The sequence below is a fragment of the Falco punctatus genome, assembly GCF_963210335.1.
Source record: "Falco punctatus genome assembly, chromosome: 5".
Classification (NCBI taxonomy): domain Eukaryota; kingdom Metazoa; phylum Chordata; class Aves; order Falconiformes; family Falconidae; genus Falco; species Falco punctatus.
The window spans coordinates 22954167-22973649 of NC_137584.1; the positions used below are offsets into that span (position 1 = coordinate 22954167).

The following is a 19483-nucleotide window of genomic DNA, read 5'->3' on the forward strand; positions in this document are numbered from 1 at the left end:
ATAACCACCAGCTAGAACGCCAGTTTCCATGAGACTTAGAGTGAACTGCTTGAGATCACGCATGTCAGATCTCTTGCTTCTTCCACCACGCCCTGCTGTCATTATCGGGTTGCTTATTTGAGATATTCCTAGTGAAAAGGACAGGAATTTTTGGTGTGAGTGTGAATCTTGTAACCGTGGCAATACTTATCACCTTGAACTCTATTAACAAATAAAAGGTAATGGAAAAGCTATGAAAGATTGTTCTTGAGAACTGACTATGAACGCTTGGGTAAGCTTTTTTTGAAGGAATCCATTGCATTCCTGCCTGTTTTAACTAATGATGTCTTTTATAGAATCAATAATGTAAAAGAGTTGAGATCAGTCCCATCCCTTGATACTTTTTCCCAATTAAGGCAGTGGATCATTGTATTAATAATATTATTTAGTGACTATTCAGCATTTTCACTTTGGTGAGATACTGTGCGAACATCAATTAATCCCCACCAAAGCCCTGAAACCTCACTAGAAAATATTAAACCTGCTTTAAAAATAAGAGCCTGGAGCCAGAGATTTTTCAGTTCCAGAGAGATCATAACTTGAAGCTCCTTGGGACAGTGAGAGTCTAGAATAATGAATGGCCCTGCAGTTAAAGCTACCTTAAAGATTCTGCGTTGTCTTTGGGCAATTGTTTTACTTCTCAGGGAAAGCCCTTTCTGTGGTGTCGTCCCCCGCGCCGTGCCGCCCCGCCCCCCCCCCCCAAGAAATTAATATCGCTACCAGTACTTCAGACTGAGGCTGCTCATAGAAAAAAATTACATAGTCATTGAGGTGTGTATACATATTGAGGGAGAGCCCATTTCCATAGCCCAGTGGTTAGAGTATCCTCTCAGATTCAGATTTCTCTCCAACGAATATTTAACTTTATACATGTGCAACAGCAAGCAAAAGTGGAGAGTGAGAAAGAGCTAATAGTCTGTAGCTTTTTCACAAATGTTATGTTCAGTTCATGGCCTCAAACTCAAATCTTCAAGTAACGGAACACAACAATGGGGGACAGACAGACAGATATGCACCAGCTGTCTGTAGAGGTGTTAACCACTAGCACAGCTGTAACTACAAAGCTTGTCTACATCGAACTTCACTGACTATCCCAAAACTTTTATAAAAGTCTTCCCAATTTACATCTCCCATAGTATGCTCCTTGTTTTACAGTGATTCTCTGTAAGGGAGAAAGGGACATCATGTGTTTTACATTGCTGATGGTATCCAGTCCACCTATTTTGGCCATCTATGGTTTGGCAGCTAAGCAGGACAGGATTTCCTTCTGAAAATATTAAAGCCACCCACCTCTCTCCATTCATTACCTAGCAATCTTTGGAACATATTTTCAGAGGATACCGATAAGGAACCAAAATTTAGGAGCAAGGAGAGATCTTTCGTTGCTTTTAGCATATTTTTTTCCAATCCTCTGGCCATAAATAGCTGAAGTTTTTGAAAGCAGCTTAGATTCTCTGTAGTCTGGTTGTGATTTCATTCAAGATTTTTGCTTTCCTGTTCCTCATTTCTGTTGACTAATCCCTTGTTTTTCTTCCTAATCAGGATTCTGGATGATTGATCAGTTTAGTTTATAGCTTTGTGTTAATCTTGGATTACCTATTTCACATGAGTGTCCTTACTCCTGTAGACACCTGACGTTTAATACTATTAACTTATACATCATTTCCTCTGGCTTCAGAAATCCTGCAGTTCTTTCTCAACCAAATGGGAAGGAGAACAATTTCGAGATACTTCTAGGGCATGACTCATCTCACCCTATGTTAAGTTTCTAAAGTAGGCCAAATCTGCTACGTCCTAGAAAAGTCTATCACTCTTCATTGACTCTCAAGGAAGTTCAGATATCCACAATCTAGACATCTACATCTGAATTACTTTCCACTGTTAGATGAGATGAATTCTACCCCAGGGCATCTGAACCCCTTCCCGTGTGCTGTGAAATGGGGCAGCAGGGTAAAAAACCCCCCAATGTTCAAGAACGCTGAGAGGTGTGCTCATTCCATGACTCCTGTAGGATTCACATGTGAGGTTCCTAGAGAGCCTTGTTTAACTGTATCTTCCCTCTTACACTATTTTAATTAAGATAGGAACTGCCTGAAGGTTCTTCAGTTTCTTCCTTAAAACATCCTTCTGTCCAATCTTTGTAACTTCACTTTTTTCACTTGTTTTTGAATATTAAGTGGACAAACAAGTCCAATACTGGTATTTTTACACTGAACATTTACGGAACTCCCTGACTTGAGTGTAACCGAGTGGCAACACTACTTGTTTTAGAAAATCCTGTTCTAAGAGCCTATTTAAACATGATGACAATCCCTGCCTGAAGTCATGCTCCTTCTTCAAGCTGTTGGCTTTTTTCCTTAATATAGCACCTATGATTTATCTCCCTATCGGTGTGCAAGAGTTTATAATATTCTTGTCAAACAGAAAAGTACACTAATAACACAAAATAAAGAGTTGTAATATATTAACATCAGCATATGCATAAACAGAAAAATTACTGTTACACTAACTGCTGAAACGTAAATATGTTCACTTTGAATAAAGGGAGCTTTAACCAGCAAACACACAGAAATGACTTTCCATATTTCTCTTCCAAAAATAACCACATAAATGAATTGCATATAAATTAAAATTTTGATGGATTTCACATAAAACAGTGACAATCTGAATATGAAATTCCACAAACAGAAACTCAGGTTTGCACAATCTCAAAGGTCTAAATCTGGCTACACTGAAGCCAGTGGGACATTTTACTACTAGCCTTGTGAGACAGAGATATCAAGATTTCACTCATGGGCTCTATGAGTTTCTGACTTCTTGCTTCTGTTATTGTTTTAAATTTAAAAGGTAACATTGAAAACTTTCTGCAATTATTATGTTCTCTAGGAGGTAAGACAAAAAGATAAAGACAAAAGAAGGAAAGCTCATAATTTCCTTTAACACCTTCTTATGAATTCTTGGTTGCCTGGATGTTACCCAAATCTGATGTTCTGCTTTTGATTCTCTAACCTTATATAGTAGGTGAGAAATTTCCAGGAAGATTGGACAGAGAGGTTTTTGGCCACTCTCATTATCACCGCCCGGTACCATGCCTGCTGTGGGTTTTGTGGCTGGAGAAAGGCTGTACCACAGAGCAGCCTCCTGCCTCCTCACCCCCATGGCTGCACCAGCCTCTGGATATACAAGCTGTACAAGTTATCTGAGAGATGGTATCTGTACCTAGCTCCTCCTCTGGCGTCCCTGGAAAACTGAAGCCCGACTTGAGCAGATCGCCACCCTCTTCTTCTGAAAAGACAGAAACAAAGTAGCTATTTAATAATGCTGATACTTTTGTATATCCAGACATAAACTCTCCACTAGTTTTTAAACCCACTCAGTGATACCTATGGCCAGTCAGTATCTCTGATACCGTGAAGCTGTTGAGGTGCCATTATCTGTAGTATCTATTCCTCTTTGCAAGTTGTTCTAGTGATCTTCTTTTTTTTTTTTTTCCTTCATTTTGCCAAATGTTTTCTCATCACTAGTGTCATAATATTCATAAATGCCTTTTTTTTATAACATTTTTTACATTGTTCTTTTCAGCTTTGCTTAGTCACATTGAATTCTACTGCCTTTTAGGCTTAATGTATTTATTCCAGAAAGAATCATTATTGTCAGTCCTGCAGTTGCAGCTTTAGCACTTCCCATCTCTGATGATAATAATGCCACTCATGATTCTCAGGCCACTTTCTTTATCTTTTATTCACAACCATTTCAACTCTGCGATTCTGAACACTGATAATGCTGTTATGGTGACTTTCTCCTATCAATAACATTTACTTTTGTGCAAGAGACAACTTCTATAATTCTAGAAAAGTACTTAAGTTCAGACTATTTGTCTATGCTGTATAAATGCAGTGAGGTATGCAGAAACCTGCCAAATGGCCTAAGCGCAGCTTTTAGCAACCCTGCCTATGTCGCTTTTAGAATCACAGCTTGTTGCCTCTGCACTGTGCTCTTGTCATGCTGGCATACAGATTAATTTGGACCTGGCACCTAGCTCAGATATTTCTAACACGGAGCTGCATATGGAAAATTGGGCCAGTAACAATTCCTTAAGATACAAGATTGGCTTGAGAATACACAGATTAGGATACAAAATATTGCAGTGATGTTTCATATAAGTACACAATAGTATAGGCTTTTAAAATGTTTTTTCAAATATTTTTGCCCTATTAACCATATTTGCTGATGTCTCAGCTGAGTGGAAATTCTTTGAGTATATACAGCCTTCTACTGTACTTTTTTACCATCTGTGTGTGCTACAAGCACAGACACCTAAAAAGAACAGCGAAAGAGTGGAGTACTCCATAGCCTCTCACAATACATTCAACCAGGAATTCTTCAGAGAAAGATAAAATCAGGTATTGCAGACCACATTTCTGTAGTGCACAACTGAGGATTGATGACTTCTAAATAACTCACATAAATTCATGTTCTGTATATCCTCAGGCAGACATTCCCATCAGTCTGAACCAACTCAAGACTTTTCTTCAGAGTACCTCAACCCCTGTATCAGACAAGCTGGTTTTTGTGGTTCAGCTTACAACACACACACTGTTTTTCCTGTTTCAATGCTGCATTTAACAAATACATGTATTTTGTGTATTTCTTGGTCTTGGTTGCACTTTTTATTTGTGCTATGATTTTTTTCCCAATTATCTGACAGCAAGCAAAATGAGTGAACATACTCCTGTAGATACTCTCAAACAATTGTTCTTGGTTTTGACAATTCATGAGGTTAAGAATACAAACCTGATAACAACGGGTAGTTATAGCACAAACACTGCACAGAAAATAAGTCCCGAGGATGTTAAGAATGTTGGATAAGCTGAACTGTCAAATAAACATCTTGTTTATAAACTCAATTGTTAAATAAACTCACTCTGCTAAAATACAGCCTACTAGAGATCTTGTTAAGTGATGGATAAAGAGTCATACACAATTTAAAAAATGACTGGCATATGAATTTAAATTAAATTTCATTTTCAGAGGTAATGGACAACTCTAATTAAATAAAAGCACAAATTAGGCAGTTTCCATGGAGACTTCGCTCACATGATCTGCCTATGTTGTATAACTCATATGCCTGTCCTCTAATTTGGCTGCAGAGAAATAAGGAATCAAATGAAAGTTATAACAAAAATATTCTGAAAGATCCTTTACATTCATGTAACAAACTAGGAGATCTTACTGTTAACTTCATAATAAACAAGCTTTACATTGAAACAGTAGTTTTGCATTTTTCAAAAAGAAGCTATTAATTTATTCCAAAGTTGTATCATATACATATATTCAGAAACACTTGTACAATAATCCAAAGAAAATAAAATGCTTAACATTATTTCTCCCTTGCAAGAAGTCAGCATTATTCTCACAAGCTCTGCTCAAAACTAGACAAAAATTTTAGGGGTAGGCTAAACTAGACTAAATGTTTATGGCTTTGGCATGTTTGCAGAAAAAAGGAAGAAAATAAATTTTCTTTTCAAAATGAATAGGAAAGGTCATGCAATGGGATCCTTAAGTCAGATTCTAACTTTGCTGTAAGAAACCCAGTGCAAATTTGTACAGTTCAGTCAATCTCTTTCTGCCTCAATTTTCCAGTAGATTTAGGATTAGAATTGATTTCTTTCTCACAGCTATCCTATATGAATACATATGTTAGTGTCAGCGAGCATGTTGCCTAGAAGATCGTATAGAGAGCACAAAAAAGTTAGAATTTCCATTCTGCAAAAAAAGCTGTATTCTGTTTTGAATAGGGTCAATTGCAAATGTTTCAAAGGATCTTAAAAAACTCCTTTGTGATTTCCTTGGGTTTATGAATCTGCATTAGGGATATGAGTAGCTCTTAGTGATTAGTTTACTTCCTAAGCATGAGTACTTCTAATTTCTTTATATTTTATGATTATACCTATTCACATTACTAATTCATTGTTTAGACTGTCTTTTTAAATGGCTACTGTCAGTTCCTTCAGCCCTTGAAGAGATTAAATTTTTGTATTCTGCACTTATGAAACATAATCTAAAGTCTCAGTGGCTCTTGCAATATTACAAAGACAATCTTTGTGTGAGGTTGAATTGTACTTCAAAGTCAAATTATTCCCTCAAAAACAGACACACATGGTCTTTACTTATTCAGTTTACATTTTTCCTAGAAATTACTGATTTTATTACTGACCATAGAAATGAAAAGCATATCCTTCATTCATGAGCACAGCAATAGCCTTCATATCTCATGGTAATGAAGTCAGGCGGATTACCACAGAATTTTTGTGCATGCTGAAATTCAAGTGTCATAAAATGGTGCATTCATTTTATGTCATTCGCCTCCTTTGTCTCATAGATCCACAGTATTTCAGCTTGCCCTTCGGTCAAGGTGGGCCTACTGGCAGAACATTCTACAGCCGTGGACATAGAGGAAAATGGTAGCCTTAGCACTGTTCCAATGGGCACTGACAAACAAAGATGAGATCATGAAAATAGAATGATTTACAACTTGAGATTTTAAAAAATATACGGAACACACAGTCTACAGACAAGGGACATAATTACTAGCTAAAATCCCCTCTCAATATACAGACTACTGCACCACAGACTTTTCTAAATAGAAAGCAAAAACCTGCCTCTGAAACTGAAACTAAAAAATAGTGGGAGAAGTCTTCACTCTCAACAGAGCTCAAAATAGCAATAAAAAACGATAGGCTTCAAAAGTACAGAGATATCTGCTTCTGTGAAAGCTGAACATACAGTAAAATGATGCTGTGATCTGCATAAATAGGAGGCATAAACTCATTTACATCTAGCATCTCATTTTCTTTTTAAAAAATGTGATGGATCTGTCATGCATTTCAGTGCAACAGTGCACAGACGACACTCAAGACTGTGATAGGAACCTTTCACAGCTGAAGTTCTCCAGACTTAAGCTTAGAAATGTCAGGAGACATTGCTGAGCTGGAACCAGCTTGACAGATCCATATGGCTTACTCAACCCTGAGGCTACTACATGTACAGTGGGAAATGACATGGACCAGTGCCCAAGATCAAGCTGGCATGGCGCAGCTTTTGTCCTCAGAACAGGATGGGTGTCTGTCAGGAGTGTGCCCTGGCTTGTGCTGTTCCTTACCCTGCTAGGGAGGCATTACCTGGGGAAGTGCTGGCTGGCATGAGCCAAACCTGGGCAAGGGCATGTGCTGTGGTAGGGATGGTTGTTGCCATTGCTCAGGTGTGCGGCATGTTCCCAACCAGTTACAAGTACAGAGGGACCCTTAGCTTCTACTCAGGTTTTTGTCTCTAGAGAATAGGTTACAGTCTAAGGTAAATCCAAAATAAAACTGCTGAAGCCCACAGAATCACATCTGTTTAAAAACTGGGTAAAGGAGGTGCAGCTAATCTCCTGGGGGATTAACTCCGAATCATGCCTGAGCTGCACTTGGCATTGGATGGCGGGTGAGTAGAGTAGGATGTTACTTTGTGTTCTGGGTCAGGGACGTGAAGTTTCTGTACGAGCTAAGGGACACACACTCTCTTCTACCCCGTTGCTGTCTGCCTGTGGTCTAAGTGAGCATTTTGAAAGTCACTGCATAGAAACAATCTGATATCACTGCTTTTCCTGAGTTTGATAATCACCGTACCCACCTTTCAAATATATCATCTCAGTTTTGACCTCTCTAAGCCTGACCTATCCATTTAAATTCTCTTTCTTCACCTGCAAAGTCTTGCACCAAGATATGCCTCTGTGTTGACCCTCTTTTTTATGCATTAATTCTGCCCTCAATAACCAGGCACACTGTTTCCATCTCCTAATCATACTTTTTTCATAACCCATCCATCCACAAAATAGGCCCCAGTCTCAGTGGACTTGTTGCTCACTGTCCTGGCTTCAGCTGGGACAGAGTTAATTTTCTTCTTGGTAGCTGGTGCAGTTCTGTGGTTGGATTTGGTGTGAGAAGAGTGTTGACAGCACACGGATGCTTTTAGTTGTTGCCTGGGAATGTTCATACTAAGTCAAGAACGTTTCAGTTTCTCCAGCCCTGCCAGCAAGTCGGCTGGAGGGGCACGGGGAATAGGGAGGGGACACAGCCAGGACAGGTGACACAAACTAGCCAAAGGGGTATGCCATACCATGGGACGTCATGCCAAGTATATAAGCTGGGGGAAAAAAAAGGAAGGGGGGGGGGACGTTTGGCATTATGGTATTTGTCTTCCCAAGTAACTGTTATGCATGATACAGCCCTGCTTCCCTGGGGATGCCGAACACCTGCCTGCTGGTGGGAAGTGGTGAATTGATTCCTTGTTCTGCTTTGCTTGTGTGTGTGGCTTTTGCTTTACCTATTGAACTGTCTTTACCTCAAGCCACAAGTTTTCGCACTTTTACTCTCCCAGTTCTCTCCCCTATCCCACTGCGGGGGAAGCGAGCGAGCTGCTGCGTGGGGCTTGGTCACCAGCCAGGGTTAAACCACAACACTCACATACTTTAAAAGGCTCACATCAGCAAGACTTATAAGCAATGAACTGTCTTCTCCACTGCAATACAAGAGTAAGATTGAACTGCAACCGATATTGAACTTCTTAGTTAATTGGATTTTAATTTATTTATTATTGGCCTGCTTTGGACCTCCCACCGTTTTTTTCCTATGTGTGCTTTTCTTTCAGCCTGTAAGCTCCCTATGGTAGCTGTTGTTCTTTTAGTTCTGTCTTGTAAAGCACCTGGCATATTAACTCTGACAACAGATGAAATAAAACACAAACCTTAAAATGTCTGGATTAAACAGCAGGTGCAACTTCATTTGGTCATGTAATTGCCCAACATAAAATGTGTCCAGAGTATGAGTACCGCATCACTCCATGATCTGAGAAAACCAAACCACCCCTTCCAGAATAGAGATACTTAGAGACTGAGGAGAGAGGTACCTCCTGTACCTCAAAGTCCACTAGCCTGCTGTCCAATTAAAGTATTCCTTGCAGATGGCCTTTGACCCTGGCCAAAGATACCTCCAGTCTTCTCGGGTATGTGTCACTGAGGACTCTCATTAGGCTGATCCTGACCTAAAGGAAATGACCAAATGCATGCACGCCTGGGTGCTGTTACAGCCCCCTCACTCCTCCCGGGAGACTGCTAATTGGCTTGGCTTGGATCTTCTCCAAGTGGCTAAAACCACTTGTGGCAAGCCTATTCCTTTTCTAACACAGTCCACAAGAGGTTACATCCAATCAATGTTACAACATCTACATAGTAAATTAGGCATGGCAAAGTCTCATCCTCTAGCCGGGATGCCAACTGGCATGGTCTAGCTGTATCCTCAAGAACTGGCTGGCCTCACCCGAACTGTTACTGGGAATGGTCCCTTGTCTGTGCTAACTCCCTAGTCAAGCCGGGGAATATTTGGGACAGTGAAAACTAAGACAGGAATCTCTCTAACCAACATAATAAATAATCAAATTCCTATTTGTTGGGCCTTTGTCCTGGTATTTAAATTTACTACTACAGATGTAGCCCAGGTGGCAGTATTGTCAAATACAATATTCTTGTGCATTGTTTTGATAGCATGCTGATAAACAACAAATGCACAGAAACACAGCAGGGCTGGGAAAATTCTGATTGAAGTAAAAATTAAAAATGATAGTAGGAGATTTAAGGTTATTGAAGTTTCCTTTGCAAGAGGCCTGTGTGAAAAGTATTAACAGTAAAAGGAAATCATTGTTTAATTAAGTTGCTTTTGCTCTTCTTGCATTAACTCTCTTTTGTTTGTTCTCATTTTTTCTCACACACACATATAAAAGGTTTCCTGATAGATCTGGCAAAGGTCTGTTCATCCCAGTATGCTGGATCCAGCACTGGCCCAAACTGGATGCTGCTGTAAACAGGGCAAATACATAGATTGCCTAGAATACCTTTCCAGCTTCCCACAATCGGCACTTAAGGGACTTCCCGAGATGGAATTTTAATCTAGACCAGGGGTCCTCAAACTTTTTAACCAGGGGCCGGCGTGCGGATGAAGTGGCAGGCAGTCATCTCCGGCTGCTTGGTTTCCCCCCCAACCCCCGGCGGGGGGGTTCTGTAAATACCGGCGGCCGGATTGAGGACCCTGGGGGGCCATATCCAGCCCGCGGGCCGTAGTTTGAGAACTCCTGATCTAGACCATCTTTTTTAATAGCCACCAATGGATCTATCCTCTATGGATTGATCTAATCTTCTCTGAGCCCATTTATACTGATAGCCTCTACTATATCCTGTGCCAATGCACTTTATAATTTAATTATGCTTCATTTGAAAAAGAATTTCCCTTTTGTTTGTTTATCAGGTTGCTGGATAATTTAATCATGTGCCACTAGTTCTTTGGTTGTGAAAAAAAATGGATCATCGATCCCTATTCACTGTGTCTGTATTATTCATAATTGTGCAGACATCTACCATATCCCTTCCTCAGTCCTCTTTTTCCCAAATGAAGGAATCTGTTTAGTATTTTACTATGGCAAAGCTGTTCTAAATCTTTCATCATCCTTCTCACTCTCCTCTGTACATTTTTGTTACTCTGCTATGCCATTTTCAGACATTTTCATTCAAATGGCTTTATGGTACATGTTTTTCCAGTGGCACAATGCGGTTCTCTGCATTTTTTCCCTATTTTTTAAAAAATGTTTTTATCTGCCCATTTCATAACTTAGAGGATTTGTTATTCATATTAAGTTGTGCCCAAGAGACACAATTTGTTTGGCTTTCCAAACACAAACACATTTCTCATATAAATTACACTAATAAATATTGAAGAATCCCAGCATTTTACATAGCTCAGGTTACTACCAAGACCGCTAAAACAAAACTATCACTCTCCCCATCCCCCGAAGAGCAGGACTAAGGAATTCGTGATCTCTTGCTTTCATCCAGCCTGTCCACTTTTATATAGCACAGTTCCAGTTAGCAGGACTGTGAAACCAGGCTTCAGCTACCGGGCAGAGTACCCGTGTACACAGCCTATTAAACCAAGGAGAGGAAGCTGGCTGCACCCCTCAGGTTCTATCTTGGAAAAAGCGTAAAATGAAATATATTGAAGGGGATCACAGAAGCTGTCAGGGGTCATCTTGGTTTTGGCATCACCATCTCCCACCTCCTTTTTGGCAGCTGAAAATCATCCAGAAAACACGGGCTGTCTTAGCAATATTGTGGTGATTACCCTGAAAGGGTTTGGTTCCCCACAGCAGCTGTTTCTGAGCCAGCCAGGGTCGTTTTGCTCTTTGGAAGCCTTTCTGAGCTGCCTTATCCCTTTTACCCCAGAGATCTGCAAGTTCCACTTCCTTGCCCCTCTGCAAGCCATAAATGCAAAAAAGCGTTCAATAATGCTGTGGAGTGTTAAAGAAGATTCACTTTTCAGTCATTCTAGAATTTAAATGACTAATACAGTTAAATAACTCTATCTCTTCTTATCAAAATTAACAAATGACTGCAAGGAAAAAGAACGAGCCAGTGATAACACATTGTGTTCAGACATGGCTCCATGTGATCATGCACTTCAAACAGCCTAGCAAATTCCTAAAAGCCCTTTCCTCAATTTTTCACAGCTGAATAGCTGTGTCAAGCTCCTGAAGGAGCCATTTACCTTTTATTGCTTTTCAGGATCTGTAGGAGGAATCCCAGATCCTCTATATTAAAATGTGGGAATAATAAAGAATGTATTAGCTAATTACTGTGAATAATGACCCTCATTCTGTGAGCCCAAGACTTCTGGATACCCCAGAAAAATCTTTAGCTCTTCCCTGCTACAGCTTTTCAGAATTTATCCTTTTCCTTCCCCCCAGATAAAATGCAACAACTGCCTTTGTATGCATTCATCTTCCAGCTGCTGTGACAGCTCATGGAAGGACTTGCAGCTGCCTCCACAGTGGACATCTGAGGAGGTCCAAGAAGTCTATCTTGGGCCTTGGCAGTGAGTAAATAGAAAATGCAGGTCAGGAACACAGAATGATTTTGCACAGCTCCAAAGGCTTAACTGTAGTGTCAGAGAAGTAAAATACTGTGTAAGTCTATTATAATACCTGAAGAAATTATAGGAAAACATACTTCAAAGAGACCAAAGTGAAGAGGAATATCAGAACAATGTGTAGGGCAAAGTCCACTAGTGAAAGAGGAGTATACAAGTCAGAAAACTTGGCTTACACCTCTCCTAGGAATGCACAAAAAATGTCCCTGGATTTCCCTGCTTTGTGAAGAGAAAACACAGGTTCTTTGTCTTACTGGATGGGTGTAGATATTTCATGTTCTTCCTTCTATCTTCTGCATATGCACGGAAAATGGAACAGACATTCAGCAAAAATAAAGTGTAGATTAAATTAGCCTTTTCAATATATTTCAAATGCACACATATATTTACTTTACTGTTTGGTAAAAACCATGGCCAGATCTACAACAATTATTACTAGTGGGTCATGACATTCTGTTTTTACAGTTTTGTTTTACGATAGAGCAAAAGGTCTGAGCACTGTCCCCATCTTTCAAATGTTCAATAAATAAGATCTTTTAACAGTAGAGAACAACGGCATTTGTTACCCTGATCTACCATGGTAGAAGACATTTAGCAGGAAAAACCTTTGACCCTGCTGGGATGTGAGGGCAAAGTCAGCAGTTCTGCTGAAAACTGAAATTAGCTATTAGTAGCTGCAGCCATGAAAACCCTCAATAAGGCCTTTTGACATTAGATGATGAAGATCTATATTACCAGAGATGGGATGCATATGGGTTTTTCTGTATGTGAAAGGTTGAAAGGAAAGCACAGAGAGGGTTCAAACATGTTAATTCCTACACAAGCCAGTTTTGGTGAGGATTACTTAAACGCTGCAGTGGTATGATTGACAGCTGATGTTGTTTTTATTTCATAAATGTAATTGCATAAAATATAATACATAACTTCCTTTTGGCAATTTAAGCAGATACTGAATGCCACTACCTTTTAAATGAGCCATTTTCCCCTTTCAAAAATAGCAATAACCGTAACAAAATTTCTTCCTAGAAAGAATCACAGGTCTGGAGCAGCTGTAGCAGGCAAAGACTGATGGACCAGGATGCCTCATCTAGTTGTTGTATGTTTTCATCATCCTGTGGATACTACTGAAGTTATGCTCAGCAGCTCAGATCCATCCCCCAAACTTAATGAATTTTCCAGTGACTGGTCATTAGTTCCTATAGCCACCCCCCCACTCCCCCCCCCCGATGCACTTGTAATGCAAGTCTTGCTTTCTCATTTGCTTCCTTTCATCCTTCTCATCTTTAACTGGTTCCCTTGTCCCATATCCCTCTTTTTTTCATCTCTTTCAGAGACTTTGTCTTTTTTTTTTTCCTTTCCATTCTCCCCCACCAGTCTTCCCTCTCTTTTCTTCCTCGTCTTTCTCCAAACTCAGCCATAATACTACTGAGGCGCAAGTAATATGTCACACGTTAAAGCTCCCCTGAAGATTTTGTGTTTGCGTGTGTACTCCCAACTATATGCTCTACTGAGTTATTTATACCACAAGGTCTTTAATGAAGGACTGCAAGTAATTAGAAACAGCAACAAAACTGTTTTCCCCTACCATAGCAATTTTCAACCATAAATTTTAAAATCCCAACTTAGAATTAACTTAAAATTAATGAAATTGTTAAGCAAGAGTCTAAAATGAAATAAACTTCTATATTTTCAAAATAATTCCATAGAGTTTTGACTTCTTACACAAATTAAGAGATCTGAATTAACACATGTTCAAGCTGGAAAAAGGAAACTTCTACAAATGTCACAACGGGGTGCTTGAACAATTGAAAATCTCTTTTGTTCCCTAGCATTTTTATTTAAAGAAGGAATTTGTTTGGAACTGACCCGTAAACAGTTTCAGCTTCAGGAAGGTTTGCTTTACAAAGAAAATGCTTCTGCCATCTACCTCACCCCAGAGAGCTTTCTCACTAATGCATTTGTTTAGCACTCTGCACAGTGGGTGCAACCCTCTCTGGTTGCTCTAGAAACCACGTAATAAATAGCACGTATTTCTGTGATTGCTTAGGATACACAGGCACATCGACGTGTTACATTTTAAAACCAATTACACCGGGGCTGAGGTGGATCTTTCTGTTTGTCAGTTGTGACATTTGACTACAACCTGTGCAGCTGCTGGGTTATTTGGACTTTCCCTATGACACAAACAGAAATGAAGGTGAGGGAGAATCAATTCTGTCTGTGCCCAGCAAAACTGTGTATTGCAAAATGGGCAGAATCAATATTTAGGATGTTGCAAACAGGTGTGCAGATGCTTGGCCAGTTCCTAAGCCTGAAATTCACTGGATTACATCTCACCAAAATAAATGAATTTTTCATTTCATTCTCCAAGCATAGGTTTTTCATTGAAGCACCTCGGAGCCTGGCCACCCTTGTCTTTCACTGTTAGTTGAGAGGAGCAGGCAGGTCTGGATTGATCACTGTCCAGCCCACCTCTCCAGGGACTGAGGAGTGCTGCGTGGCTGGGCTCTTCACTTTTCTTCAGTTGAGGGTGTAAAGCAAAATGACATGAAGCCAGATTGCTGTGATTAGTTAAAAAGGAATCGAGAAACTAAACACAAATACTTGCTCTCAGCAAAGATGCTATTTGTTCAGGTCACCTCACTATCTGCACTGATGTTTGTTTGTAGCTGCTACACTAGGGGGTGGACAACCTAAATCCCTTCCACATTTAGGTGCTGCTAATACTGCTTGAGCTACACATGTGAAATAGTTTCCTTGTTCACTAGAATAATTTCTTATTGGGGTCTTATATGGGCAAATACCCACGCAGAGCCAAAACCAATGACATTATGCACATGGGCTCTTTCTACTCTTATATCCACATACGCTAAAGGTACTTTGCATGGAAGTCAGCCTGGCCTATTCTTGTCCTGGCAAAAATGCATTCAGGGATACAGAATCACAGAATGGTTGGGGTTGGGAGGGACCTCTGGAGATCTAGTCCAACCCCCTGCTAAAGCAGGGTCACCCAGAGCAGGTTGCACAGGGTCATGTCCAGGCAGGTTCTGAATGTCCCCAGAGAAGAGATCCCACAGCCTCTCTGGGCAGCCTGTGCCAGGGCTCTGGCACCCTCAAAGGAAAGAAGTTCTTCCTCATATTCAGGTGGAACTCCCTGTGTTGCAGTTTGTGCCCATTGCCCCTTGTCCTGTCGCTGGGCACCACTGAAAAGAGCCCGGCCCCATCCTTTCGATACCTGCTCCTAAAATATTTGTAGACATTGGTAAGATCCCCTCTCAGTCTTCCCCAGGCTAAACAGGCCCAGCTCGCTCAGCCTTCCCTCACAAGGGAGATGCTTCAGTCCCCTTGCCGTCCTTGTAGCCCTCCGCTGGGCCCTCTCCAGCAGTTCCCAGTCTCTCTAGAACTGGGGAGCCCAGCACTGGACACAGCACCCCAGATGTGGCCTCACCAGGGCAGAGCAGAGGGGCAGGATCACCTCCCTCCACCTGCTGGCCATGATCCTCCTGATGCACCCCAGGGTCCCACTGGCCTTGGCCACCAGGGCACACTGCTGGCCCATGGGCACCTTGCTGCCCACCAGAGCTCCCAGGCCCTTCCCCGCAGAGCTGCCTCCCAGCAGGCCAGCCCCAGCCTGTACTGGTGCGGGGGGTTATTCCTGCCCAGGGGCAGGACCCTCCACTTGCCTTTGCTGAACTCCATGAGGTCCCTCTCCGCCCAGCTCCCCAGCCTGCCCAGGTCTCGCTGAATGGCAGCGCAGCCTGCTGGGGTCTCAGCCACTCCTCCCAGTGCTGTGTCACCAGCAAACGTGCTGAGGGGACACTGTCCCTTCATCCAGGGCACTGGTGAATCAGTTGGACAGGACTGGACCCAGTACTGACCCCTGGGAACCCCGCGAGCTACAGGCCTCCAGCCAGACTCTGCGTGAATGATCACAACCCCCTGGGCTCTGCCACTCAGCCGGTTCTCAGCCCACCCCCCTGCCCACCCATCTCACCCACACTGCCTGAGCTTAAATATAAGCATGTTACTGGAGAGGCTTGTTATATATCCAGCTTGACCTTTGGAGGAACTCTCTGCAAGTGACAGCAACAAGGAAAAGGCAAAGTACTCACACAGCTGACAAATTCAACAACAACAAAAAAGTGTTTAATAACATCTTAGATACCTGATCAAATTTTGATGGGTTAATGTGCTTAAGCATATCTGCCTTGCTGCTGCAACTATCCATCAGCCTGCAAGGTAAATTGAATCAGTTAAGCTATAGCCTGGTGGTAAAAGTACCTGGAATTAGCTCATTTTTGCTAATAGTATAACAGTGCAAACAAGTTCAGTTACCAAGGTTCAGGAGACACATGATCACTTGCCAAGCTACACCAACCCAGTAGTGTGGCAGGGTCCTCACTTTGATCTGGTAATCACAGAGAGAAAATATACAGGGAACTAACATGTCTTTGAATACATGACATTTGGGCAGTGTTGTTACCTTGAAGACAGTGTCTTTCCATTACATTCCATTTTTTGTAGAGTCTTACTTTAACAACTGTTTAGGGCATCCATAGACATTTTCTCTGGGACATTACATATAGTCATGCAGTATTTCAGCCATGGCTACATTTTCAGGGGAAGGAGAAGAAAGGCTTGTACAAATTCTTCAAGCTCACATTACAAATGGAAAACAAATAATTACTGTTGGGCCCATTTTGCTTCTTCATATCTTTGTTTATTCAAGACCATAAATAGGGCCAATAGAAAGGTCAGAACACTGCAAATGGAATATTGAGATTTTTGTTTCTGATGCACTGCTCAAATCAAGCCCAGGCTGGTAGTGACAGACTCATTGGCTGAAAATGAGTTAGTGAATTCTGTCAATTCCCACAGAAGAGGTGTCCATCACTACAAAACTTTCACCTCTCCTTTCATGTCTCAGAATGAAAGGGCAAGTGGAATAAAACAACCTGTCAGCTTCTTATGCCATCAGAGGCAAGTCATATCAGCAAGACAGTACTGGCAATCTTGTCTCCATGTTCCCATTATTCACCCATGCAATTGGATATGGTTCCTAGGCTGTCATTCGGATATCTCTTAAGGACATTTGTGAGTGTTTCAGAAAGCAAAGCTGGTTTTGCTCTATAGAAATCCATGAGTAAGGCCTCTGCATTCTTAGATCTTTGGTCCCAGCAATGGGATTTAAAATGAGTTTAAATCACTGCTTAATTTCTGCTCTTTCAGGACAATGGCAGTGATTAGTAGTAATGTTTGACTTCCAGTTCCATTTTTTTTATGCAGCTGTAATGCTGTCGGCATTTGACTGCTGCTTTAATGATTAGTAATGGCTGTATTTTGAAAGTAATACAACTTTTTGTATTCATTCTCTGGACTCTGAGCAAAAAGCTAAACTGAGTTGAATTATGCAGTCTGTTCATACAAGACCTTCAGCTGGTTAAAGTTTATTTTGAGTCAGACCAAAGGAAAATGGCAAAGGCATGGAAACAATATGTATTTACACATGACAGGAAGAACATGAATGTGTAAAAGTGGCAGCTAAAACCAAGTATAGTACAAAGACGTCACCCTGATAACCAGCACATATCCATGACTTTCTAGCCATCAGTTTCTAGCATTGAAGCATTTAATGGTCTTAAAGCTGACTGCTGCACCTTCAGTTCTTACATGTGGAATCATCTCCCACAGAGCATCAGTGCTTCCACCACCTATGGGGGCTCCAATGGCTTTGCTCTGTGCTGTACACACAACTGCAATTTCTTATTCAAACCATAACGTCTCAGTGAGCCTTATTATATGTATCTCATCCTTTTGGATTTCCTGAGGAATTTTATCCATCCGTGATGGATAAATAAAGATGGGGTTTTTCTGTTGTTGCTGGGTTTGTTGTTGTTTTTCTCCCCAACCCCACCCCCCTCCCATTCTCAGAAAATATCAACTCATTGAGACCTAATTTTTTGAGACCTAATTTTTTTTGCAGGAATGTATCAATTTTGATGATATTTCCTCTCCCAGCCAAAGAAAGAAGGAAATCTGCCTTAGTTGAGCTTGGTAATTTTGACATGGATACAGCCTCAGAGAAGCAGCTGTCAGCTGTTACTTTATCTGGGTCAGGTTTGGGGCTACAAAGCAAGTCCCTCACACTCTGATCAAGCACTTAAAATATGTTGATGTTCTGGCCTTGATCTTTCCTAGTTTCTTCTGTTGGACCTATTAAAATTAATTTAAATAAGTAAATATTCATTAATACAGAGGAAGACTGATTCAGCGTGCCAAAAGTCAAGTAAAGTCAAGTAGAATAGAAAAAGCAGAAGAATGTGTCTGGATTTCTCATATTTCCACCATCACCCATACCCCTCTTCAGTCTTTCTTTAAAAAAAAAAAAAAAAGAAAAAAGGAAAAAGCAAAGTTTCAGTTTCTGCTGGATCTGGCTGCGATGGAGCTAGCTTTCTTCATGCCAGCCCATACAGAGAAGAGGATGGGGATGGGGGTGGGTGGGTGGGTGGAACTGTGGTTACGGCATTTGTCTTCCTAAGTAATCATTATGGATGCTGAGTCCCTGATTTCCAGGGAGTGGCTGAACATCTGCCTACTTACGGGAAGCAGTGAATGAATTCCTCTGTTTTCTTTCTTTGCACACGTAGCTCTTGCTTTCTCTATTAAACTGTCAGTACCCTGTCCACAAGTCTTCTCACCTTCCTTCTGATTTCTCCCTGTCCTGTGGGAGAGGGGAGTGAGCAAGCAGCTTGTGGGTGTTTGACTGCTGGCTGGGGTCAACCCACCGCACAGTTTTGTTTAGTTCTGAAAACTTGTGATCCTGACAAGTCCTGTGATAGTGAAAAACTGTTCTGTTCAGATCAGTACGAAGCAAATATTCAATGCTCCAAAGAAGACCAGTAACTGTGTGAATATCCTCCACACTTACTTTGAAATTACCATCATTTGCACCACCCAAATGAAAAATTACAAGGATATTATTTTACTGCTCATTCCATAAAAAAAAGGGGGGGAGGGGGAAAAATGGAACTTCATTTAAAGCTTTTAGATTTATGGATAAAAGGGAAATTTTCACTGACTAAAACTTGCCAGCTTTTAAAGTAATGGAACAGAACATATTTTGGTGGAATGCTTTCACTGGTACAAAAAGACACTAAATGCTACACTCGAACGCACTTTCCCCCTTCCCAGCTTTACTGCTTCATCTAGGTAGTGAAGGCAGGGCCTCCTATGCTGTCAAGCTCGCTTCTGTAGTTTGCAATCTCTCATGTGTTGATTAACTGCTTAGGTCCCTCTTCAGCTCTCTGTTCACAGACACTTGCTCGATATCATATGCCTTTCTATTAAGAATGACTACAGCGTGTATAATTTTAAATCTGATTAACAATCAAGAGTTGCTAAGCAGTAACAACTCATGCTTTAACCACCAA

The 19483-nt window shown here is 41.1% G+C and overlaps 1 protein-coding gene across 1 annotated transcript in view; it reads right to left on the reverse strand.

Moving 5' to 3' along the window:
- Positions 1-19483, reverse strand: part of DLGAP2 (DLG associated protein 2) — a 501923-nt gene that overhangs the window by 115741 nt on the left and 366699 nt on the right. The window contains exon 5 of the mRNA XM_080387773.1: positions 3259-3324. Coding sequence (XP_080243899.1) covers positions 3259-3324 — 66 coding nt within the window. The remainder of the gene's footprint in view (positions 1-3258; positions 3325-19483) is intronic.